Source organism: Poromitra crassiceps (genome assembly GCF_964638095.1).
Source record: "Poromitra crassiceps genome assembly, chromosome: 15".
In the NCBI taxonomy this organism is placed as follows: Eukaryota; Metazoa; Chordata; class Actinopteri; order Beryciformes; family Melamphaidae; genus Poromitra; species Poromitra crassiceps.
Genome location: NC_139634.1, coordinates 31,697,759 through 31,725,258, shown reverse-complemented (window position 1 = coordinate 31,725,258; position 27,500 = coordinate 31,697,759). Strand labels below are relative to the sequence as shown.

Below are 27,500 nucleotides of genomic sequence, written 5' to 3'. Positions count from 1 at the left end.
ATACAGCCATACTAGAAAGCATCCTCACCTCATCCATAACCATCTGGTACGGCAACCTGGACAGTAACTCACGAAACAAACTCCAACGAATAATAAAAAAAGCTTCAAAAATTATAGGTACCCCACTCCCATCACTAGACACTCTCTACCATAAACGGACAATCACACGAGCACAAAAAATAGTTTCTGACCCATCTCACCCAGCCAATCACCTGTTTCAACTGTTGCCCTCTGGACGGCGCTTCAGATCACTCTCCACCAAAACAACACGTTTCAAAAACAGTTTTTTCCCCACTGCCATCAGGTTTCTAAACTCCACTCACCCCTGAAACCCCCAGCAATGTATATGTTGAATGTTCTGTATTTATGTTGTTATATGTCTGTCTATGTACTGTAATGTCTCATGCTGACACTATATTCATGTGCTAACAATTGCTGTACCGAAAGCAAATTCTGCCGACTTGTTGTGCAGTCCTTAATAAATGAATCTGAATCTGAATCTGAATCCATGGCATGCTGCAGAGCCAGAGTGAGTCTCTCCATGGCATGCTGCAGAGCCAGAGTGAGTCTCTCCATGACATGCTGCAGAGCCAGAGTGAGTCTCTCCATGGCATGCTGCAGAGCCAGAGTGAGTCTCCATGGCATGCTGCAGAGCCAGAGTGAGTCTCTCCATGGCATGCTGCAGAGCCAGAGTGAGTCCATGGTATGCTGAGCCAGAGTGAGTCTCTCCATGGCATGCTGCAGAGCCAGAGTGAGTCTCTTCTCTTCATGGCATGCTGCAGAGCCAGAGTGAGTCTCCATGGCATGCTGCAGAACCAGAGTGAGCGCCTCCATGGCATGCTGTAGAGCCAGAGTGAGTCTCTCTACGCCATGCTGCAGAGCCAGAGTGAGTCTCCATGGTATGCAGAGCCAGAGTGAGTCTCCACGGCATGCTGCAGAGCCAGAGTGAGTCTCTTCATAGCATGCTGCAGAGCCAGAGTGAGTCTCTCCATGGCATGCTGCAGAGCCAGAGTGAGTCTCTCCATGGCATGCTGCAGAGCCAGAGTGAGTCTCTCCATGGCAGAGCCAGATGAGTCTCTCCATGGCATGCTGCAGAGCCAGAGTGAGTCTCTTCATGGCATGCTGCAGAGCCAGAGTGAGAGTCTCCATGGCATGCTGCAGAACCAGAGTGAGCGCCTCCATGGCATGCTGCAGAGCCAGAGTGAGTCTCTCTACGCCATGCTGCAGAGCCAGAGTGAGTCTCCACAGCATGCTGCAGAGCCAGAGAGTCTCTTTATGGCATGCAGAGCCAGAGTGAGTCTCTCTCTTCACGGCATGCTGCAGAGCCAGAGTGAGTCTCTCTTCACGGCATGCTGCAGAGCCAGAGTGAGTCTCCACGCCATGGTGCAGTGATGATGGCTGCTGTCCTCTTTTCCAGCCCTACTATTTAAGTTAAATTGGCTGTAGAGGCTAACTGTGATTACTCTGTGATGTTTGATATTTGATTAATTCAGCAATCTGTCTGACCTCAGTGCCAGGATTGACAACCCTCACATGTGTTGCTTTCTGTCATACAGGTAGTATAGGAATTATAATAATAAACCTTGCCATGGCGATTGTAGGTAGCAAATCTTTATGTTTACACACTCTAAAAATACATTCAGATTTCTTGTTGAAATGTACAGTCTGATTATGTCTGGAACCCCACGTCTCACTGGCTGGTGTCATACAGTTATATGTAAGCTATACTCCCAGTCTCCCACATCAAACGTAACCATGAGACAGGCCATGCTTCAGCTACTTGGAGATGATGTTGGTTGCCACAGTTGTCTCTCCATGCTGGTTCTTGGCTTTGCAGATGTACCTGCCAAAGTCGATGGTCTCCAGGTCCTCTATGGTGATGATGCTCTGGGAGACCCGGGTGGTGTGGCCCATTCCTCTGTTGACCAGCCTCTGGGACACTTGGATGTCAACGGGACGGTGGCCCTGAACAATATGTTGTTATATTCTGTTATTTATTGGTGAAATTCAAGGGCAGGAAAACAAACTATCATTCACGATGGCTAGAAAGCACCCCAAACTACTCTAACTTCTCAACAACTAGATTTTTTTTAAATAGACTAGTACCCCAAAATTATGTCCTTACCTGCCACAATGACTGTTAGGAGTAGACAATATCACAACACTCAGACTAAATGTAGCCTACCTTTGGCTGGTGGCAGGTGTTCATTTCCTACCCTGTTTATAATGATGCATACATTTTGAAACTTATTATTATTCTTACCTGTCCAGGATAGGACCAGGTGAAGCTCACATCCACCTCTGGTTCACCCAGGACGGTGCAGGTAATATTGATGTTGTCCCCTCCTGTCACAGAATCAGGAGAGGCTTCCAGGCTCACAAATGGTGGCCCGCTAGGAACTGTCGGGAAGAGAAGGCAAATAATGTGATTTGTCCAAATCAGACAAAAAGTAATCTATTACTTTGTTTTGTTTTGACTATAGCGCCAGTTTATTGAAGACACTACTTGCATCCAAATTATTTACTGAACAATTAAGATATTGATAAGAGAAGTTTAGTTATACATACTAACTCTAGTAGGGATCACTATGTTATCAATTGTTTTGAGGGAAGTACATTCTCCACAAATTCATGAATATGAATTATATGTAAATGATGAAGCGATATTTCCAGTCCGCATTTAATATTTGAGCAACAAAACCCCCTCATCATCAGGCCAATCTCTATTTCTCTTCTATTCTCTCATTTGCCAGTCAAACGTGCCAGGGAGATTTATTTCACCTAAACCACATACAATTTCCATTTCAGAAATCCACCACTCATCCACCTTTGAGTTGTGACTGTGAGACCAAGACACGATTTCCATTTCATTTGGCAGGTACATAAACCAAGAGCAGACAGCATGTGGTCAGCTTTTGACAACTCTCATATACTCTCCTTTCCTTTCCTGGAAGCTGATGATGAAGCAAAGCACCCAGGAGTAGCCAGCAGGTGATTCATGACTTGAGTGAAAATGGCTCTCGTGGTGGCTCTAAGCACGTGATGACAAGCTGCATGGCCACTGTGTTTGACAGTTACAGTAAAGGCACAGGCAAATCAATACTGTTCCTGCACTTACTGTAATATCACCAGTGTTTACCAGGATGAGAATGATTCTATATCCATAACATACAAGTGGTTTTAAGGAGAATGGGGAATTACATTGTTAGTGTTTGGCTCTTGTTAAAAGAAGCAGCATTTTCCATTGCCATCATAAAGACGAAAGGTCCAACTGATTGTTTTTGTCAGTAGTAATTAGCATTACCCTCAGAAAGATGAGTGGATTAGACTTAGACTATTAAAAGAGCTTTACGACATTGCAGAGATATCTTCATAAAGGAAAAGTAGTTTCACTAAGTGCTTCTCTTATTTTAGGGTATAATCACTTAAACTATTGGGGAAGTCATTAAAGAAATTCCAGGAGTAATAAAGTTTTTCAATGTGCAACACGCTGTTTGTTATCTATTGACATTATCTCATTATATTGGTTATTCCGTTCCATCAGAGAATTCCCCATTCTCGTGGGAATCGAAAAAATATTCTTTCTCGCTTTTTATTTTTTTGTTTTTGCTCCAAGTGAAATATTTTATGGTCACTTACGATTCAGTAGGTGGCTGGTTGGCTTGGTTCCAGGCTTAAAACTCTTTATTTAAGAATTTTTTGAAACATCTATGGAGAAAATTAATGGGGAATTCTCTGATGGAACGGGAGCTGAGGAAAAGTGGGCGGTCACGGTTGAGCTCTCTAGTGAATTAAGAGTGTGATTGCTGGGTCTCTACCCTCCACATAGAGCAGCTGGTACTTTGTGGAGATTTGGGGGGTTCCCTTGGTCACAGCCTTGCAGTAGAAGACCCCCTGGTGCTCGGGACTGGGGTTCTGCAGGGCGAATCCCTTGGTGGGGTTGTAGGTCACCAGGGTCCCGTCCGCTGTGATCTCCTCCGGAGGGACCTCCCTGTGCAGCGTCACCTTGGCTTGCGGGATGGTCACACGGCAGGGAACAATAGCAGGGCGGTCCGGCCGCAGGTACACAATCTCAAAGTAGATGGCAGAGGGGACAAAGAGGTTGTCTGCATCTGGTCAGAGGGAACAATGTGTGGGGTTACACTATCACTCGTATTGTATTTGTATACTTTATTATCCCTGTGGGGAAATTTATCCTCTGCATTTGACTCATCCAATACTAGGTACCTACCTAGAACCTAGGAGCAGTGGGCAGCCACAGTGCAGCACCCGGAGATCAACTCCAGTGCTTTTGCCAGTGCCTTGGTCAGGGGCACTGACAGGAGTATTAACCCTAACATACATGTCTTTGACGGCGGGAAGAAACCGGAGCATCCGGACCCCGGCGGACACACACAAACACGGGAAGAACATGCAAACTCCACGCAGAAAGGACCTGGGACGGACCGGGGTTCGAACCCAGGCCCTTCTTGCTGTGAGGCAACAGTGCTAACCACCATCCTTTAACAGGTTGGTTAGGTTTGATCAATACAAAGGCCAACAGTCAGATTAGCAATGCGTCCGTCTACACACCTAAAATGTAACATGCACGTGTATCATAATCATTCACCTGGGAAGTAGATGTATGAGGTGGAGATGCGATCTGGATCCCTCTCGCACTCAGTCCCATCACACAGTATCAGCCAGCAGCTGTACACCCCTGTGTCAGCAGCAGAGGGCGACGTCAGGATCAACTGACTGTACTTGTCACTCTGCCTTATGCTGGAGGGAGGGAGGGCAGGCAAAGATAACACATTGATTAATAGATCATTACCTATGAATTGACACTACCACAAACAGGTGATGATGTCCGCCAGGCACCTGAGGCGCGAGTCGTTGAAGGTGTCCAGGTAGGACGGGTAGGACCATCCGATCTTGTTGCCTTTGCAGCGCAGCTCGATGTTTCTCCCAGGGGTCAGGGTGGTGGTGTCGCCCAGGCGCAGGAAGCGGCCCTTCTCCAGCACCTGCGTGAGCAGGGACTGGCCTTTCCCTCCTGCATCCTTTTCCTTCAGTTTGGGGAAGCGCGCCTTCACCCGTTTCCCCCCTGGCCTGATGCGGTTCTCCCCTGCGTCTTTCCTGCGCTTGACTTGTTGGCAGGCCCCTATATATAGGCAACATAACCAGAGAGGAATTAGTAGACCCAATCAAGATGGTTAAAAAGAAGACACACCACCACCATCCCCTCTGTCACTGTCCTAGTGTCCTTTCACCCAGACCCAGGTTATGTCAGGCTGTTCAGCCTTGACTGAAGCAGCAGAGAGCCAGCCTGGTGGTGAACAGCTCAGTATGTCCATCTGGAGATCTAGTCAATATTTCCCCCCAGCTGCATCAACAGTTGGGCAGGAAGCTTGAAGTCTTTATTACTGGCACAAAATGCCCCGACGCCAGTCTCTCTCACAGCAACGTTCTCTTTTTCTTGGAGGCCGTGGAACATATAAACCATAAAAAAAAACAACAGTAGTGAAAAATAATTTCAGGTTTTGGTGTTTCATTGCTCTATGCAGAATTAATGAGAGCTCCAAGAAAAGGTCAACAGCGAAGGCCGAGTTAATTAGAAACGCCTGTCGCATGCCTCAGATGCAGCTGGTTTGAGTTGGTCTGCAGAGAAACACTGCAAAAACAAATACTATCTCTTATTTGACTCAAAACCTTTTCCATCTTAATTGGCATACATTGTCCGAAACACAGACACATGTAGTTCAGGGTCAGCGTATCCCTGACGAAGCATAATAGCGTTTATGAATAAGTACTGCCTGTCTTTGCCATTATGTAAATGAGATTACTTCTTTCTGACTACACCTCCCAGCATACTCCCCATCAGCCATCACAGATACTGGTAGCTCCAGCCAACCTCCGATTATCGAATCCTCTCTCTACTTCCAGATTACAGTCAAATTCTCAAGTAACAGTAACTTCACAAGGCTCAAAGAGGGAAATCTACTGCAAAAGATCATGGAGGAGCTACAGATGTGGAGTAAGCAGATTTACTCACCATTTTGCAGCTGCACCCAGAGCAGTGCCAGGGAAAGGACAACCCAAAGTTTCATGGTGTCTTGAGGCTCTCTAGGACCACAAGGGCCAGTGAGACAAGGAGAGGGACGCGCTCAGTGGGATAGGAGGTCAGACCCGGTGCTTCGCTGGAACTCTGCAGGCTCCAGCTGCCCTGTTTAGATTTCCAGCTCCATCCTCCTCACAGACAGACGGAGAGGAAAAGGGAAAATAACTTCAGCTCCCCTCTGCTCAAACCCTCTGTGCTCCACACAGGAGAAGAGCAGATACATATACTGTGGAGCCCTCTGCTGGACTTCAGTGTGCATCCTACAGATTGTTATGCTGCCTTCCAGACAACTGGGACCTTCGGTTTTACTGGCCTCCTACTAGGAAAAGTGCGCTGGAACGGCACTCAAAGTGGGAGCTCCGACTTGAAAACTGGGAGAAAAAAATCTACCCCCACTAGGCTGGGAATCAGTTGTCTGACGTCAATGGCCGCAACCATGGAGTATGTAGTCCAAAGTATGAAGTGCCTAAATAAAATGTATAACGGAATCTGTTACCGTTACCTTATGTGCCGTTGCTGCTCCTCATTTTCGTTTAAATATGCAAGGAGGGTGCTCTGCTCGTTGTTAAGCTGTCCTGCTATTTGTCAAACAAAAAAAAGTTTGTCGTGTGTCCGCCATGTTTCTTGCTTGCGTTTTGCCTTTGTGCTCTGGAATGCTTTGAAGGTGGGGGGTGGGACTTTTCCACTGGGAAACACCCACGTCCCAGGTGTCTGGAAGGCAGCATCTGTTTCAGGTGCTGCAGTAATGATTGCAATTATGTCTTGTTTGGTTGATACTCGTCAAGTTATCAGACCTCCAGTGTGGTCCAAAAACTTCCAGCGGTCATTGAGAGTGGTCAGGTGAAGGACTATCAGCTTCATGAGTCTAACTTACTGTTAGACTGCTGCTTTCTCATAAACTTTACATGAAACGTTTTTCAAAATGGGATGTCCACTATTTGAAAACATTGACACCTCTTCTAACAAAAATAATGGCTGGTTTTAAAGTCATCTAAACAGTTTTTGAGGATAGAATCAAATCATATGTAATTTCGACATATTAAATTATCCAATTTAGGAAGCAGCATTTTTCCCAAAATGGTTGTATATTGAAATTAACCCCTTTACATAATGATGTAGGAAACCAAAACACCAAACACCGGTCTTACTGGAAAATACATTTATTGCATTTATCAATGTAGTTAGTAACAACTGATAGTACATAATTTCATCATGGTTACTTACTTCTATGCACTGGAAAACAATCATCCCATAAACTCACTGGAAGACTCTACACACTCGATGTAGAGGTTCATTTAAAAGTCTAGAAGAGCTACTTTTGGTCCTGGTGAGGGCATCCTCTAACTTTGTTCCACATTTATTTAGACTACCGGACCATTGCAAGATGATGATCTATCAACCCGATCAATCAACTACATACCCTACACTACAACCTCAGCATCTCTCAAGAAGATACAAAATGTTCATCAAATGTCAGAGGGTGTGGTAAAAACTCTGGCAGTACATCACAGGTAGAAGATCAGAAAGCAAACAAGTTTCTACATAATGTAAACTGGAGCTCATTGAGCCATACCATTCATACCACAAGACAGACACACCAGTGGCCCCTACAAGCCCAGAGGAAAGAATGTAAGCAGCAAATCTTTAGGCAATTGGTCCCACTAAGTCTCTTGAAACAACTGGTTACGAAACAACGCTAGACTTACAAAGCCGATAGATTCAGTCCTTTGGTGCACTGAAGTAGGACATTGAGGTCAAGAGAAGACAGAAGAAGACGTTCAAACCGGAGAGAAGGTTTGAATATGCCCAGTTAAAGACTCATTTTTAAATTATGTGGTAAGATAACAGTTTGACTGGCAATTAACATGCTATGCATCTCGGAAACATGTTTGTTGGCAAAATACTCTGGTTAAGTGAGAATAATTCCAGGAAAGGTATGATAACCTGTAGAAAAAAAAATACACAAAACATAGCCTATGTTACTCCAATAGAGTAGAAAAAATTGAATTCTTGAGTAGAATGCTGTATCAAATAAACACATTATGTTTATATTCACTGATTGTAACAGTTCATAGATAAAACATCCAAGCAACAATAAAAAGACTAAAGTAAACTTGTGCTGTACAAGACCACCACTAACGCCTGCAGAGGGCGCACTACTACAGTAAAGGTCAATATTAGTAGTAAAGTACTAGCTACAGACCTGGAAATCTCATCAGCACTCCTTTTACTCCATTGGCACACAACACTTGACCCACTTTCAGGGCTCTGAATACGTTGTCATGACATGCGAGTGCATGCAAACATATTTGAGTGTAACATTGATTTGTCTGAATTTGGCTGTGAGCTCAAATACTTTTCGGTAACACTTGACAATGGCCTTATTCCAGTGAATTAAGGAAAAGGGGCCGTTTGCACAAAGCACCGAACCAAAGTAAGGTGTCCATAAAATTGAATCGGCTGCACAAAACACTCTTAAATATTGTGCTTATGTTTTCCTTAAAATGTTTAACCTTAAGGAGAAGATTTAAGGGTGCTTTGTGCAACCGATTTTATTTTATGGACACCTTAACAGGCTCTAAGGAAAATCTTAACTTAAGGTGCTTTGTGCAACTGGCCCAAGCATTCTAAGTACACAATATTACTGTGTAGACAAGGCACTTGATGAAAATCTCTGATATGCACACCATATATTGCTTCATTAAAACAGTGATGTTACACCATTGTAAGTGTAAAGTATTATTATCTACACAGTAATATTGTGTACTTTTCCTGTCGTTAATGTACGTGTTACTACACTGGATTAAGGCAAGTAAAGTGTGTAAAGTGCCACTTTTCTCTTATCATTATTTGTTAACAAGTAGCCTATCACAATTTCACATGTATGCATGTGGAATACTCATGCTAAATACGGATACGATTAATTGGTAGCATGTCATAATCCTGAAGTGGGGCTTTTTCAGTGTGGTTTGCTTATGTCAAAGAACATTACCGATGAGTTTTTCCCCCAACAAACTAACATTATAATACTAGTACATTATCAAAATCTCTCCATTTAATGATATACTGGACCTTTAAAAGGATAACAGATTTCAAAGACCGTATGCTGAAAAGTCCACCTGTGCAAACAGGCTTAAAACACTAAAACTGAACAGAAAAGATTCATTCATGCCATTATAAACATTAGTCCAGATATAAAAGCATTGCCACAGTCTTGCCATGACTGCTTCAATGTTACAAGGAAAAGACCATCACTCTCCAGTGTGTTACCTGTCCTCTCAATTCATGTAGGTACTCTGCTGTCCGTACTGGACAGCCATATTGTATGCGGTCCCAACATAGTGACAGAGATCAGGAGGCCACCGCTCCCCATCGCATCACCACTAATACAGAATACTGATGCTCCCTTTGGCTATTGAATGCGCGCTTGTGACTGAGGCACAGATGGTAAGCTGTATATACAGGTATATCAAGGCGTGGCTCTTCACAGAGTCTATGATTGACCTGGTGACCTTTAACACCGGCTGGTCTTCTCTGGGCAGATGAAGCGTTCCTGGTCCCCTGCTGCCGTGTCCATGCCGCCCTGCTGCTTCTCCCTGTTGGCTTTGCAGTTTTCCTGGGTGCTGCTGCTGCTGTTGCTGAGAGGGCCCTGGAGTTGGCGCTGGCGCTCCACACTGTGCCACATGCCATAGCCGAAGTAGATCAGGAAACCTGAGATGTAGAGAAGCGTTGGGAGTTATAGATCCAAGATACCATATCTGATCCCCAAATGTTCATAGTGAGTGCAATGCTTTTCATAATGTGGGCCTACGGCTAAAAAGGGACTCACCCACAGCCATCCACACAGAGAAACGTATCCAGGTGTCTCCACTCAGCTGAACCATGAGGTAAATATTGACGAAAACACTCAAAATGGGCAGAAAAGGCAGAAGAGGAACCTGTGGCAGCAGCAACAAACACAAAGACAACCATCAGTTTTTGTGACCTACAAAACAGAATACCGTGTCTAGAAAGTTCAGTGACAACAAAGTCTGACTGTGTAGAATTATGTTTACTTCTGAGCGACAAATCGAACAATCTAGCAATGGCACCACGACTCGCTAGAGTGTAAACAACAATTCAAACATGATCATTACAAAGTACAAATAATATAATTTTGATTGAGAGTGAAACTGCGATGGGCAAGCCGTCTCATTTGTGATTACTACAGCAGAATAAAATGGCACCAATATTGCGATCGCCACAATTTCGTATAGTCACGTCCGGAGTGGAAGCATGTTGCAGGGAGAGGTTTGCAATGGAATGGAGAGGGTTTGCGTTGGCCGGTACGCACCATGAAGGAGACCTTCTTGCTGGTCTGAGGCTGCCTGCAGATGATGAAGACGCAGCCGCTGAAGAAGAGGAGCGACACGGACAGCGCTGCCAGGATCCACACCTCCATGCGGATGATGGAATGAACATGGTATGTGGTAAGGTAGCTCATCACACACACCAGCAGCACTGTGGTTGGAGAACACACACTTAACACCTCCTCTATCATAGATAATACGATATTAACCCTTTCCAGTCCTGATGAAAATTGCCAAATTCTACCACTAGAAGGCGTTATTGTGTATAATTGCTTACTGTGTGCTCAGATATACAATAAAAGTTTATATGTCATGTTAAAGAGGATAATGTGCAAACACCATACACAAACCACATATCCATAGCTTATTTTATCAGCTTTCATTGGATGTTTTCAGGGAACAAAATTGTGGATTTTTCGATGGGGATATTAAGCCTTAAACCATCAGAAACTAATTTCTGATTTCTGAATGGGCTATATTGGCCACAGTCTTTTCATACGTCAGATAAATTGTTTTGCAGACGATGATGAAATGTTTGGAAGATTTTGGAGCTCAGCTTGCCTACCTAGCACGCCGACGGACATGTTGACCACACTGGAGGAATGCTCTGAGGGTGCGAGGGGAGGGTGCAGGACGGACTGCAGGGTGGAGCCGCCGCCCTTCAGCATGTTGAGGTGGGACTCGGACTCTGTCAGGTCAGACTCCTCAGAAGACAGGAAGTCCCTCTCACCGTTACTTTTCCGCTGCTCCAGGGATCCATCTGGCTGGTACCTGGAGGAGCAAGGCGTCAAAAGTCAAAGGTCTGTGTCTGTCCATTAGGGTGTGCTGTAGTGCAAAAGTTTATACTACTGCTTTCTAAACCTAATGTGCAATCTTTTCAAATAGAGATGCATGATGATATCGGCATGTCATCGGTATCGGCCGATAAGTAAAGGCTTTCAAATGAAATATCGGCATCAGCCCCGAAATGAGCATTTCGATATGACATGCCGATAAAATGACACTTTGATTATGCGGAAATGTACGATGCTTGATGAATGCTTCAAGACTTAATTTCGTTTGAAAGAAACAAATACATAATACATAATAAAAAAAAATATGGCATGTTTTACATAACCTAAATTCAAGTGGTGTTCCTATTTTGCCCAGTGAATGTTTACATTTTGAAAAGCATTGTATTTATGTCCACATCTGCCAGTTGGCCATCACGATAACAGTAGGTATAATAATAATGTGTTAATTCCACTACAGGAGAGACTTGATTTTCTCTGAAATTAGGCGAGGGGAAAATTGTGCATATATATCAGTATCGGTAAAAGAGTTGGAAAATATCAACATATCGGATAGTTTATTTAAACACTTTGAACAAGTTGTGTTGTAGAAATGAATAATGAACCAACTTGCTCTGTTTACTGATGTATATATCCTCTGTTTAGCCTCTTTCCTGATGCTTTAAATTCTAAAATAATTGAAGGTGCTTTAGTTTCATTTGAGGAAACAAGTGAAGGTCTAGGATGACGTTTGTGCATAAGCCAGGTTAAAACCAACAAGTTACAGTCACTGTGTCAGTATGTGCTGTACTGGAGCTGCGGTGATGAGTCCCCTTGGTGCAACATAACAGAAATATGGGTTTAAGTACAGAAACTTGGGTAAACACCTGCGTTCACACAAGCAGCCACTTCAGCTTCATACAATGGGAGCATTCAGAAGCATTACATCACCAGTGTGAAGCAACACCCTGAGTGGTGTGGTAGGCTACACCAACGAGGTGATTAGTTGGGGTAACTGCTTTTACTGCAGTTCATAATGCAACATTATTACATAATCCTTCCATGTTTTGGTTGTCATTCTTGTCAACTAATTTTGGTTAAGATCCATCATCCATTTCATTTTGTAACATTTGGGATGGCGGCGTGGTGTGTACATTGGCACAATAAAGGTTGAAAAACACTGCTTTCATAATTAAATAAATGTACCCACCTCAGTATCAGCACACAGACAGCAACGAGTGAGTAGGCCAGCAGAGTGCCAATGGACATCATATCAACCAGCGCTTTTAGGTCAAACAGGAAAGCCATGATGGCTAAGGCATGGGGAGGAAACACAACGATTAGCACAAGCAAAAAATCATTCACCTTTAAAATATAGTCCAACAATAAGATTAAACACTGTGGTGTATGATGAGCGAATCAAATGTTTTCACAAAAAATATAAAACACAAGACAACATCAATTATATTCTGCACACATTGCATACAACCACACAACAGTAACAACATTACAATGAGAAAAAAGTTGTTCTACATGCACCATAGTAAATGCACATGATCAGATGCAGATTAGATTGCATGCAGTATGCAGACATGTTTGCACAATTCCTGGTCTATTTTTGTTTTCTGTCTGTCGTTGCTGTTATGTTGTATATTGTTTGTTGCTTGTTAGCTTTTCCTTTTGATCATTTGAGATGACTGCGATGCTGTTGTCCCTGCTTGCTTTTTGTCACCAACATGACATTTAAAACTCAATAAATAATTGTTCAAAAAACCTTTTTTGCACAGACACAAGAGCAAAATCTTTCCCAGGGCTGATATGAAAGCTGTATTCATCTCCATACAAAGTGCTGTTTGAAGTGAGATGCACTGTGACGTTTCTGGTATCTCAGCACCTGACTGCAGCACTGAGCTGATCTCTCCAGCATGGTTCAGACACAGAGCAGCGGTGTGTCTGGTGCTCCTCACAATATCAAAAACAATCTATCTGCCCTCACACTGTGTAAATCACAGTTTAAATTGCTGTTGCGATATTTTGTCAAATAATCGCAATTCTATTCTTGTGTGAATATCTTTCAGCCTCAGTGTATGTGTGTGGACTGAACAGCTGAACACAGCGATACGACAGTAAAGCTTCTGGTCATTATTAAAATATGAACAAGAACGGATCAACTTTAATGATGACTGCAAGGGGTTTTCTCATGCTTTTGGAGGCGACACCATCACCATGTTTAACATGCAGTCAGCACCACCAACACCACCTGCACAGAAGTGCATCACAAAACCCAAAGACCTCCACGATAAAACCCCATTACAGCAGGTGAAACATGGAGTCCTGGTCTCGGGAGCTTACCCGCAGTGGTACCTGCCGCCATGGTGGCCGCCACAGGCGACTGGCGCTTACTCACTTGGGACATAAATTTGAACAGAATGCCATCTCGTGCCATGGCAAAGAGAATGCGGGGCAGAGGGAACATGGAGCCCAACAGGCTAGGGAGAAGAGGTTTCAAAGGTTAAGTTGAGGGCACTCTGGGGAAGAAGACATTGCACTGGACACCTGCACAACTGTGAAAGAACAACGCGTGCATGTAGAAGAAAAAGTTCTCTCCCTCTGACCAAATGGATAAATCAAAGCTCAAATCTATTGGGGCAATTTAAAGATTGTTGGGGGCAAGAGAACTTCTGGATTCATCTGCATGTTTTGATTGTATCTTTCACAGCTGATTGGTGGAGAGAGATTAGCAGGAAGTGATGTCACTGGATGCTCCCCACCCGGCTCTCACCTGCGACTACACCGGAGGTCATAGTGGCAATAAGTGGGGTCTTCGTCTTAGGATTGATTCGGGCTAAGGCTTTGAAAAGCACCCCATCCTCTGCCATAGCATAGATTACACGAGGCATAGGGAAAATGGAGCCCAGCAGACTGCATGAGACAGCAGAGACATGCAAGACGTTAGTCAAGAGGCACAGCACACACACACGCACACACACACACACACACACACACACACACACACACACACACACACACACACACACACACACACAAACACAATCACGTCATCAAAGCTTCAGAGCATGATCAAAGTCAACGAGTGTCTTTCTTTCCTGTTGGCACTAGTCCCATAGTCATTACATTTTAAGTATCGATCTATCAATTTCTTCCGTTCATTTACATACAGGAGGGATGTCAAAATAAAGCCCTTGTTTTTCCCAAATAGTCACTTTTTCAGGTTGGCTTTTATGACACCCTGGAGTCATTACATTTCCCAGGCACACAGAGAATCATGTCATCAATGTTCAATTCAAGTATGAAAGTGCCCAAATTTGAGTTAATAGATGAAACAACTGATGGCACCGCTTAACAGTCTGCCACAGAACAGAGTCAGAGGTTAACATGCACTGACTCGTCCAAGATGTGATTGACTTAAGTGAAATTCGATAATGCGCTCATGAATGTAGATCATGGGATAAGTCGGTGACCGACATCTACAAGGTTCTGTTGATGGAAGACCGAGGAAGCGGTGACAAACCAGGGAAGAAAGACAGAATTAGGTCACACTGAAATATTGTTTTGAGACACTGCCTAACTCACCCAGCAGATATAGGCTGTTTTAATTGTATTATATCATAAAGACGTGCAGTGATCTCAAAACAAAGAGACTTAAGCAATTACTTGCACCCACCACATCCAATTAAGCAATAGCAATCAATCCAGTACTAAGACACAGACAGAGATATGGCCAAGGCCATAGATGATGACCACATCTTATTCCCAATTATCACCCGTTTATTGCGTGCACATGCACTATAATCAAAACATCCAATAGATTATGAATTATGTTGACTCCAATCAATCTGAATATTGACATTTTGTACCATCTGTTCTTAATTTTATGAAGGCAAATCTAGTGGAAACTGCTCCTTACCTGGTCGAGAGGGCGCACAGTGACCCCACAGCCACCACGTATTTAGCCGGGCCCCATCCCACATACTCAAAGGCCATGGGGAGCGGGCTCTTCTCGTCCAACAGGTAGTAGGGCATCATCAGCGTGAGCGCGGCCGACACGCCGAAGTAAGCCAGGAAGCACACGGTCAGCGACACCACGATGCCGATGGGAATGGCCTTCTGCGGGTTCTTCACCTCCTCGCCTGCGACGCACGAGGACAAGCACCTTGATATTCAGCTCTTGATGAAGATCAACAAGGCCACATCGCAGTGCAGCAACCTCTCCGACGTAACGCCAGAGGCTCACCTGTTGTCGCGATGCAGTCAAATCCCACAAAGGCGTAGAAGCAGGTGGCGGCTCCGGCCAGGGTCCCACTGAGGCCGTAGGGCATAAATCCTCCTACTCCGTAAGCACTGGTCACATTGGCCGTCCCAGACAGGTTCCTGAATCACATGTCAAAACAAACAGGTTCCTGAATCACATGTCAAAACAAACAGGTTCCTGAATCACATGTCAAAACAGTTGGCAGAAAAGTTTGGCCGTTTCTGCCGGGTGTGTGATACAGACCATGAGACTAGACTAGACTGACAGTAATACTGTGTACGTTGTTAAACTCGTCCATTTTGTTTGGTGTGTGATACGGACCATGAGACTAGACTAGACTGACAGTAATACTGTGTATGTTGTTAAACTCGTTCATTTTGTTTTACATACTGCACACTGCTGATTACACTCTCTGCATTTAATTTTCTGGTGAATGTTGTCGCTAACTGTCGTGAACTGAATGTGTTGAATCTGCTGTTTTGTGCTTCATTCATTTTCGTTGCATAATATACTGTATATTCATACAGGTACATATCATGGTAACACTTTATAATAACCATCGTTAATGGTAAATTGATAGTTAATTAAACTTGTGTTAATGGTTATTTTACTGTTAGCAAACAATTAAATAATAATTAATGTTTACACAGTATTAATTAACCATTTACAAAGTATTATAAACATCAGCTGCAACTTTATCTCTGTCTATGTCCCCTCTGTCCCCCTGTGTCTCTTCTGTCCTCCTCTGCCTCCCCTGTGTCGCCTCTATCCTCATCTGTCCCCCTGTGTCCCCTCTGTCCCCCATATCCCCTCTCTCCCCTCTGGTAGATGAATTTTTTGGAAATGGATATTTAGTATTTAGCATGGAGCAATTGTGATCCAAGTGTTGGCACATTTTATTCCTCTTCATTGTAATATCTGAAATATTACCTTGTGACTATGGTGGCATTTATGAGAGATTCTTCAGATATCTTCCAGTTGCGAGTGTCTCCTTTGACGAATCCGGAGACGATGACGAACATGAGTACGAGCACATTGATGGCAGTGAAGACTTTGTTCACCCAGGCGGACTCCTTCACTCCAAATGACAGCAGTCCTGAAGGAGGAGCGAAAAGACAATATAACCACAGCAGTGCTCACTACAGCAGTGATTCTCAAAGTGGGTTCCAGGGGGTCCCAGAAGAAAAGGGGGATACTTTGTTTTCACTATAATTCCATCCATCCAACACAATGACAGAATGGATCACTATTTTTGGTCATGGGTGTCATACACTTTCTTTAGTAAAACGTGGTAACAATGGTCCTGCATGTAACATTTTTCAGTGTATTTTTGTTGTTGTTGCAAAAAAAACAAGACTAGAGGTAGAGGGTTGCCTCTGGGTCACGCTGAGCTAAGGTCATCTTTGCATTGGCACACTGACAGATAAAATATCCAGAAAACATTGCTGAGTCAGTTAAGGTAAAGGGTCAGAGATCTGCTAAGAGCAGAGGCGTCATGCCCGTTGAAACAGATACAAAAAAAAAAAAAAAATTGAAAGTGAAATGTTCTGTTAGTTATTATAGGCATAGTTTGCATAGCAAGTTAGTTGGCTACTTGTACCTACCATGCAGCTAAAGTTAGCATTGTAATGTTAGCCATGGTTAAAACTGAATAATGACATCACAACAGTCTAATCCTAATGTTAATTTAAAATGAGATATTCCTCTAAATCTGGCTTCAAATGGCCAACATTTTAGAAATAGCTAAATGGATCGATTGATAGATAAATCAATCGATCATGAGTGGATTCAGCAGCACACTTTATCTGGGCAGATTGATTGAGTCATTGGAGATCTATTCAGACCTTAGGTCACCGCTGAAAATCTTTAGCCGGCGACCTTTGGTCACCACCGAATGTCGCCCCCTCAGAATTTTGGCTTGCATGACAGCCCTGCGCTAAGAGGAGAGGTGACAGGAGCCTTAAGGGGCTTCTGACCGGACAATTTCCAGTTTGAATCCTTGGCCTCACAAGCTGCTCCAACGGAGCTACTCGGTGGCCTGAGGTTGTAAATAGATTGGTTGTGCAGGTGTCGATGTGCGTAACTGTATAAATGTGTTGCAGGGCGTTGCTGAAATGCAGCATGCATGAACAGGAAAGGGTTAAAGGAAGGGGTCACTGCGGGTGACCAGTGGACTGACACAAACCTGACATTCAAGTATCAGCAGCATGGCCACCGTAGAGTACGGGCCATGCCACTCATATTAACCACTTATCACAAAATGTCCTGCCATCTCTTTACTGGATTAAGCCAGATGTGCCTCGTGAATGCTGGCTGTTGTGAAAAAACAACAACATCCTAATTTCTACTGGACCAATATGTTGACGTGCATTTGATGCTATTGGATATGCCTTCTTAGTTACCAGAGAGCAGCAGAATGAGGCAGACGGCAAAGAAGTCCGGGTACTGCGCCAAACCAGGAGCATTCATGCTGAAGTAGGTTTTACAGAATATCTCTATGTGGCCTCCTATCAGATCATCAAATGTCCCGCTCCAAGCCCTGGCCACTGACGAGGTACCTGTGAGAAAACAAAGGCATAGACAACATGGAGAACATGGAGAACCAGCACCTTCATGCTACAACAACAAAGCCAGAGAATGTCACCAACTCACCGATCACGTAAGAGAGGATGAGGTTCCAGCCGGTGATGAAGGCCCAGATCTCCCCTACAGTCACGTAGCTGTAAAGGTAGGCGGAGCCGGTCTTGGGGACGCGGGCGCCGAACTCGGCGTAACACAGGCCGGCCATGACAGAGGCCAGGGCGGCGATGAGGAAGGAGATGACGATGCTGGGGCCCGAGTCGCCCTTGGCCACTTCTCCGGCCAGGACGTAGACGCCGGCGCCCAGGGTGCTGCCCACTCCCAGGGCGATGAGGTCCACGGTGCCCAGGCAGCGGCACAGCTTGGAGTCCTCCAGGCTCATGTCCACCACCTTCCTCCGCACCAGGGAGCGGCCGAAAGACAGGACCTGCCCCAGCATGCTGACTGACACAGAGAGACAAGAACATGCTGTGGAAAACAGTCCTCATGTGTGTCTGTCTAGCTTATGCCTGTCCTGTCCTAGCCTCTTTCAAAATGTTTTTATTCTGCTTTCTGTTTTTTCCCCATTTCCCCATCAAGAGGTTTTTTGCCTTGTGCCAGGCAGTCATTGTAAATAAGTAAGTTTAAATAGAGAAAGGGAAAATTGTGTGCATACATCTGTGTGCTGAGGTGTATAGGTAGTGGGTAATGTCAGAAGCATCATGCCCATTGAAACTGCCCCCTCAGATGTGTTTAAATAAATACATAAATAAATATATAAAAAAAAACAATCATGGCAGTCATTAATCCCCTTTTCAAACATGTGAAAATGAAATGCTGTTAGTTAAGCATATTAAGCATAGTTAGCATAGCAAGTTAGTTGGCTACTTGTACCTACCAGGCAGCTAAAGTTAGCATTGTATTGTTAGCCAGAGCTGTTATGGCAGTGAGCTGTTGGTTTTTACCACCACTATCACATGTCATACTGTAGTTAGCAAAACACTGAATTCCATTTGATGTCTCCAGGTCAAGATGCAGTTCTTTAAAAATAATTAGCATTGTGGATATAGTCTTTTTATGTGAATAACATTTTGGGTGATGCAAGATTTAGCTATATTTCAAGAAAAGTGGCAGCAGTGTAGAAGCTAGTGTAGAAGTGAGTGACTAAGCTAATAACCATAAAAGCACAAATAATTGACCAAAATCTTGAAATAAATATACAGTAGTTATCCTAATGAGAAAAGAAGCAAAATATTGATGGTTAAAACTGAATAATGAATCACAACAGTGTAATCCCCTCCTAATGTTAATTTTAAAATGAGATATTCCTCTAAATCTGGCCAACATTTTAGAGATAGCTAAATGGACGGATTGATAGATGGATAAATCAATCAATCATGAGTGGATTCAGCACACTTTATCTGGGCAGATTGATTGAATCAATGCAAATCTATTCAGACCTTAGGTCGCCCCCTCAGAATTTTGGCTTGCATGACACCTCTGGATAATGTCACTGGATAAATCCATATATGTGAACTGGCAAGTGTGCACACGACTGTCTCTAAGAGGCAGACAAACACAGAAAATAAGTAATATTACTAAATATATTTTTGAGTAATTTCTCAAAGCCACAGTTTCCGATGGGTGCAATTTCACTATTTGACCCCATGGTTATACTATTCATGTTTATCTTAGTATCAATATTTGAGTAGGAACTCCCTTTTTGAACAGATTCAATAGGTGCAAGAGTTGTGAAACTGAAGGTCTGTGAGAGCAGTTTATTTTGGCTACACCTCCCTGAGAGGTTGAGCAGCTCCTACTTGTTCCCTTAACAGCCACAATTACACAATAGAAGAAGAAACACATTGGTGGGTTTTGACAGTTGATGGATGTCACCCCTACAACCTACAGTAGGCCTATGACATAACAACACAGCTAAGTACTTTGTGCGACTAGCATACAGTATAGTCTCATTATAAACTATTGTCCTGGGTTATGGTGCAGAGCTAAATACTCAAAGGGCTGCATTCATAAAGGGGCCATATGCACACAATAAAGACATTCCAATAACTCTCCTCACTAATTACATTACAACCAAAAAAAGAACAACTTCAAAGATTTTTTTCTCTGTCTGTGCGATTGCCTTTGTCTCTCTAAAACTGTCACTTTTCATTAGCATGATTGTTGGGGAACCACCGAACTTGCTTTTCAAAAGGAAATGAATTCACGTGAATTCAGTACGATAAACCAGTGGTGAAGTATCCCTGCTCTCGAATGAATTGTTTTTAGCTTGCTTTTGAAGTTCAGTCTTCCTCTTTCAACCAATGCTTTTAGTATCCCGATAATTAATCAACACTGACGACCGTCCAAAATGATGCATTGATCTCCATTTAAGTGTGGATTTTTAAACCAAGAGAAATGCAAATCAAGTCTTGTATCTGACAGCTCATTAACATAACAATGTGGCTTGTACTATATGGCCTCTACAGAATACAGTTGAGCTACACTGGTTGAATACTGACGAGATCACGGTAGAATGTATCCACATGATCTGCTATCTGGACTTTCTCTTGCATACAGGAACATCATTTTGACAGGTGAAAATTGAGAGAGCTTAAAAAATTGCCACTGTTCAACGGGAAATACAAATTGAACAATTAAGCCTGTCAGGTTAAAAATAATAATAATAAATAAAAATGAACAGATCCATGCTCTTTCCAAATTATCTCTGTACATTCCACACTATAACCACACTATAAATTAAAAGTAACAGCTTATTGCTTAAACTGATGGCTAGAAGCCAGCTGAATTTCACTGTCATGATACTCTAGACTGGTTTACCACCCAAAACTCTTACAGTAGTCTGATTGGTCAATTCCAGCATTATAGTAAATGTGATTCATATTCAGTTATTTTTCATACAGTATATAAAATTAGAGTCATGCATGAATGCCTACCTGGTAGAATGACACCGGATGGATAATATGACCAGTCCAAGTTCTGAAAGCGATTGAAACGGTCAATGCACTTCTTCCAGTTCACTTGTATACGCCGCAGGGAGCCACTGCAGATCGACTGCACATGGAGCACAGATACAAGTCAGAGAGAGTCTATCTCCAGATCCCCACGGGCTGCAGCCTGTAACGTCTGCTCAACTCTACTATGCTGGCATGTAGACTGTGCAGAGCACTATTTTCACTCCTCCCCTCTGTCCCCCACTGTTGCTTCATAGGTTCTGGCCCTGCCATGCCCCTAGACTTCAGCCTGCAGTCCTGCCCCGCCTTGCGGAGTGACGTCCCTCCCTGAGAGATGGGAGGAGGAAGAGGGGGCGGGGGGGCATTCAAGTCCATGCTTGTGGTCTGGGGGAGCCAATATTGCACATAAGCCCCCATCCTGAGGTCAAGGGCCCACCCAGAGGGAGCAAGAACAGAAAAGAGCAGACATCTTGTCCCCCCCACCCCACCCCCCACCCCTTCCCCTTTACTGTAGATACTGTGATTTCTAATGCATACGCAGACCAAACAGATCCCAGCTGCCTGGGTACTTACTGACTTGACTACTGATAAATGGTTAGGCAACTGACATTGACAAACATTGAGACAGACACTTCTGTTTACCCAGCGCAGCCTAGAGGAGTGCTGCTAAAAGCATGGGTGCTGATTGGTCAATGAAGCTACAGTACTGGGGGGGGGGGGGGGGGGGGGGTTAAGTCCTCTTAATGGAAGACAGGTATTGCTCAATGTTCCCTGAGCTATTGGCGTCATGGACATCACAAAATCAATAACACGGCTGGGCCTCACGGTGGTACACCACCAAAAAGCCTGGCATCTCCGGAGCAACTTCACTTCCAATTCAGAGCTCTAGAAAAAGAAAGAAAAACAAACAAAACGTGAAATCTTTTCAGTCACCTTTCTCCATCAAACAGCCTGACAATTACAAATAATGTTGAGTCTGCTGCGGAGAGCATTTCTGCCAAGACCAGCTCAAACCAGCTCAAGACCTCAGTGGGAAGGTGGCAGCTGGCCCCCAGAAACGCTGCCCAGCCCACAGACCAGAGAGTAGGACAACCTCCAGCTCTATTCCACCTCACTTTTTCTGTCCAACAGACCAGAGAGCAGGACAACCTCCAGCTCTATTCCACCTCACTTTTTCTGTCCAACAGACCAGAGAGCAGGACAACCTCCAGCTCTGTTCCACCTCACTTTTTCTGTCCAACAGACCAGAGAGCAGGACAACCTCCAGCTCTGTTCCACTTCACTTTTTCTGTCCAACAGACCAGAGAGCGGACAGCAGGACCACCCCCAGCTCTATTCCACCTCACTTTTTCTGTCCAACAGACCAGAGAGTGGACAGCAGGACCACCCCCAGCTCTATTCCACCTCACTTTTTCTGTCCAACAGACCAGAGTGGACAGCAGGACCACCCCCAGCTCTATTCCACCTCACTTTTTCTGTCCAACAGACCAGAGAGTGGACAGCAGGACCACCTCCAGCTCTATTCCACCTCACTTTTTCTGTCCAACAGACCAGAGAGTGGACAGCAGGACCACCCCCAGCTTTCTATTCCACCTCACTTTTTCTGTCCAACAGACCAGAGAGTGGACAGCAGGACCACCCCCAGCTCTATTCCACCTCACTTTTTCTGTCCAACAGACCAGAGAGTGGACAGGAGGACCACCCCCAGCTCTATTCCACCTCACTTTTTCTGTCCAACCACGCAGCCAAATATCACGGCCAATCGCCCACCAAGCCTTGGCTGCTGAGGGCATTATCTGACCTGCATGCTGATGGGAAAGCAAATGCCATCCTTAAACGTAGGCAGGCTGGAGACACGAATGCCAATAGCTGTTTGTCTATATAACCACACACACAAACACACAGACACACAGACACACAGACACACACACACACACACACACACACACACACACACACACACACACACACACACACACACACACACACACACACACACACACACACACACACACATAATAACTCCTTTGAGGCGCACTGACTCAACTGAATCACTGACTCAAGTGAATCACTGACTCAACTGGCCTGAATTATCCTTATTGTCAAACTCTATATAGACACACCTTGCATCTGATGTCACGAGTCTGGGTTTTGTGCTTCTTACATCAGGTGGAGTATGTTTCTGTGTTAGCCTCGGAGCCTCGCATCCCCTGGACCTGCCTACAGTATATATACTGTAGCTTTCCACACACACACACACACACACACACACACACACACACACACACACACACACACACACACACACACACACACACACACACACACACACACACACACACATTTACACACAATATGGTATTTTAGCCATGATAAAGAAAAATGTAGATTAATAGTACTTTGCAAATACTGTTAGCAGCATCAGGACCAGAAGCATCATGCCCATTGAGACTGAGGGGGCAGTTGCCCCCTCAACTTTTTTGGAAGAAAAGAAAAAAGAAAAATGTATGGCGGTCATTAGTAGTAGAGCATCAATCCCCTTTTCAAACATGTGAAAATGAAATCAGAATCAGAATCAGAATCAGAAAGACTTTAATGATCCCCGGGGGCAAATTGGGACAAGTTACAGTAGCTCGCTCACAGAACACACATAGCATAAAAAAACCAGTACGGTAGTTAATGCAATATTAAGCAAAATAAGCAGAAGAACACAACATAGCATAGAATAACAGTAGTAAATGCGATAGAAGCAAAAATAAGTAGAATGTCTAAGTAAGCAAAATACAAAATACGTAGAGTAGCCTAAGTATACATTCCGTGTCAATTATCATTATTGCACCCTGGACTTATATTAAGTCGGCTTGCCCTATACGTTACACGTGGCTCAGCCAGGCACAGTTAACCTATCGGCTGGCTCAGTCTCAGGGAGACTGAGCGTCTCCGACAGCGTTGCCAGACGTACGATAATTATCGTATTTGTACGATAATTTCGACCTCTGTACGATGTACGATCAATAATCCCAAAATCCCCCAAATGTACGATAATTTCATCATTTTGTGACACTTAGACGAATCCTACGTCTATCACTCTATCTGTTTATACAGTCATCTCTTCAAACAACATATTTGCAGCCAATACGTGCAGGGTGTTTTGTTGTTGTTGCAACGCAGGCTGAGATCACAGTGTTGAAAAATCATGCCAAGTCCAAAAAGTAGCCTGTGATCAGCCGCAGCCCCCCCGACATAGGCGCGCCAAAGGCGCGCCGCGCTGGGGAGGGGGCGTACGATAATTTCACTCCAAAAACGATAATTTTGACCCTCTGGTACGATAATTCAACATTTGTCATCTGGCAACACTGGTCTCCGAGGTGCTCTTTTAAGAGAGGCATTAAATAGACCAATGGCCACAGGCAGGAATGATTTCCTGTGCCTCTCCGTATTGCATCTAGGTGGAATCAGTCTCTCACTGAACGTACTCCTGTGTTTGACTAGCACGCCGTGGAGTGGGTGCGAGTCATTGTTCATGATGGAGCGTAGCCTGGACAACGTTCTCTTCTCTGACACCGCAGTCAGAGAGCCCAGATCCAGCCCCACAATGTCCCTGGCCTTACGGATCAGTTTGTTGAGTCTGTTGGCATCCGCTGCCTTCAGACTGCTGCCCCAGCACACAATAGCATACAGGAAGGCACTAGCCGACTACCGACTCATAGAACATCCTCAGCATGGTCCGGCAGACGTTGAAGGACCTCAGCCGTCTCAGAAAGAAGAGACGGCTGTTATGCTGTTAGTTATTATAGGCATAGTTATAGCAAGTTAGTTGGCTACTTTGCAGCTAAAGTTAGCATTGTAATGTTAGCCAGAGCTGTTATGGCAGTGAGCTGTTGGTTTTTACCACCACTATCACATGTCATACTGTAGTTAGCAAAACACTGAATTCCATTTGATGTCTCCAGGTCAAGATGCAGTTCTTTAAAAATAATTAGCATTGTGGATATAGTCTTTTTTTATGTGAATAACATTTTGGGTGAAGCAAGATTCAGCTATATTTCAAGAAAAGCGGCAGCAGTGTAGAAGCTAGTGTAGAAGTGAGTGACTAAGCTAATAACCATAAAAGCACAAATAATTGACCAAAATCTCAAAATAAATATACAGTAGTTATCCTAATGAGAAAAGAAGCAAAATATTGATGGTTAAAACTGAATAATGACATCCCAACAGTCTAATCCTAATGTTAATTTAAATTGGGATATTCCTCTAAATCTGGCTTCAAATGGCCAACATTTTAGAAATAGCTAAATGGAGGCGAAGAGAGGAAAACAGCGCAAAGGAGAACCGAGGTGCCACGTTCAAAATCATCATAAAAGTATTATTTTATTTTTAATATGTATGTTTGATATTCAATATGTACACGTGCATGCACATACACACATATGCTGTCCCAGTCACTGCTCCACCACCGCAGTCGCCAGCCACTTCTTTTCACCCGAGAGTGAGGAGTTTCACCGGTGGGACGTAGCGTGCGGGGGGATCACGCTACCTCCCCAGTTCCCCTCCACCCAGACAGGTGCCCCCACCGACCAGAGGAGGTACTAGTGCAGCACCAGGATGTATCTTTGTTTTTGTTTTTTTATATAATGATAATGTCTAATAAAATTTTCCTCTCTGAGAGTTTTATTCAGTTATAACATTGCTTATACCTTTGGAATTAGCATTAAGATTCATAACATTTAATGTAATCGCCGTAACCATGGCATAGATTGAAAAGAGTCCCCGGCTCACCATATCTCAGTGTTGACTTGCACTAATTGTGTGAAGCCAATTGAATACATTTTGTCTTCCAATGGCTGACTGACCCAGCTCCGACAACCTGGATATGGTCAACACATTGAGTGGTGTTTGCCATGCAGACACTGAGGGGACTGCTCGCTCCAGTTTACATAGTGTCACCATGCAGGAAATGTTAGAGTGAACAATTACTGATAACCCAGACAACAGCTCAAAGTAGAAGCATTTTAGATACATCAATAGAGCCAGAGTGACTTAGACCTAAAAATAAATAAATAATTAGTTCAATCAGCGTTTGAGCCAATAAGATGTCCTCAATTCAACAAACAAAGGTCCATAGTAGGATGTATCAAAGGTTAGAGTCACAGAGAGATTGGGGGTAAAGAACATTGCCAGCATCCAATCCCTTTCGTAAACTATTAGGAAACAATGGACTGGACTTTAATCAGCTCCTCCTGATTGATTGATTGATTGATTGATTGATTGATTGGTTGGTTGATTTATTGATTGATTGTTTGATTGATTGATTGATTGATTAGATGTTTGATAAGAAAGAATACATGATCAAAGGATGTGCATCTCGAACAACAACATCAAGGATAAAAACACAACAAAGTCCAGAGACTTGTTTCCATTGTGGTCCTTGGTCTCAGACAGACAAGACAAAACAACGAAGAACATTGATACATAAACTACTATTTTAAAATACTAAAAACCATAAAACTATATAAAATTATATAAAAAAAAACTAAAAGAACTACAACTCATTTTAAATTACTAAAAACCGTAAGTATATTAAAGTATATTAAATAAATGAAAACACATAAATATTGCTATGCGGCATTTGTCAGAATGGAACATCCACATAATATTTCCAAAGCCTTAGGCAAAGCTAATCTAATGTGTATTCAGTATAGATGTGCTGAACATGTATGGACAAATTGTAAAAAATGATGTAGAAATTCAAGCATCCACTGTGTTTCAGACGTTTAAAACGGTGTACTTCTTTAATTTAATGTACCGACACAAAGCCTCCACATATTACATTTTGAGAAGCGTCTGGGCACTGGAGCCTGAAGACATTCCCTGATCTTACTTTGACTTAAGACTCTTTTTATTAGGCAGGGAGATGCAGCATTAGTTTGTACTTAGGGGTTAGGTTGTACTCATCATTGAAGGCAAGCTCTCCCCGCTACTGTCTATCTGGGTCAGTGTTCTGGACTTGTGCTACTCACAGGTACTGTATGTGCACATATATAGAGTATGACAATGGTGAGTGAGCTGCCAGTGCAGAGTGACAGACCTTTCAGTGAGCAGTAGGTTTAAAACCCCACACTGAGCAAACAGAATCAGCCCATTAACTCAATCAAATCTACTTTCACCACTATTTGGCCAAAACTAGTTTCACTGAAAGGCACAACAGCCTTCATTTCAGACGTTTTGTATGCAAACCGTTCTTTTGTTCAAACATGTTTGGCAGCAGTTAACAGCAACTGTCTCAGTCAACTCAGTCACAGTTGATTCATGTCGTGTCCAAGCATTTCTTTCAATTTGTGGGTTAATTTTGGCCTCGGGCTGACTCCACTCCGAGTCCCACGGGACAGATGACTTCCAAAAATGAATTCCAAAGTGTGTCCACTGCAGTTTATGGACCCAATGTCTAATCCAGTGATTCCCAAACTGTGGGCCGTG

At 43.7% G+C, this 27,500-nt stretch overlaps 2 protein-coding genes across 2 annotated transcripts; both read right to left on the bottom strand.

The window, feature by feature from the left end:
* Positions 1-1,601: 1,601 nt before the first annotated feature.
* Positions 1,602-6,275, bottom strand: pdgfrl (platelet-derived growth factor receptor-like). The gene is made up of 6 exons (XM_083651363.1): positions 6,032-6,275; positions 4,861-5,140; positions 4,610-4,761; positions 3,819-4,112; positions 2,264-2,400; positions 1,602-1,965 (listed from the first exon to the last, which is right to left on the bottom strand). Exons 1-6 carry the CDS (start codon positions 6,084-6,086, stop codon positions 1,777-1,779), a joined length of 1,107 nt encoding a protein of 368 aa, XP_083507489.1. The 5' UTR covers positions 6,087-6,275; the 3' UTR covers positions 1,602-1,776.
* A 1,845-nt stretch (positions 6,276-8,120) lies between these two features.
* Positions 8,121-18,508, bottom strand: slc7a2 (solute carrier family 7 member 2; the record flags this gene model as incomplete). The annotated part of the gene is made up of 11 exons (XM_083651357.1): positions 8,121-9,808; positions 9,927-10,035; positions 10,431-10,597; positions 11,012-11,217; positions 12,427-12,529; positions 13,569-13,705; positions 15,145-15,367; positions 15,472-15,608; positions 16,420-16,585; positions 17,892-18,047; positions 18,142-18,508. 11 exons carry the CDS (start codon positions 18,506-18,508, stop codon positions 9,612-9,614), a joined length of 1,968 nt encoding a protein of 655 aa, XP_083507483.1. The 3' UTR covers positions 8,121-9,611.
* Positions 18,509-27,500: the final 8,992 nt, after the last annotated feature.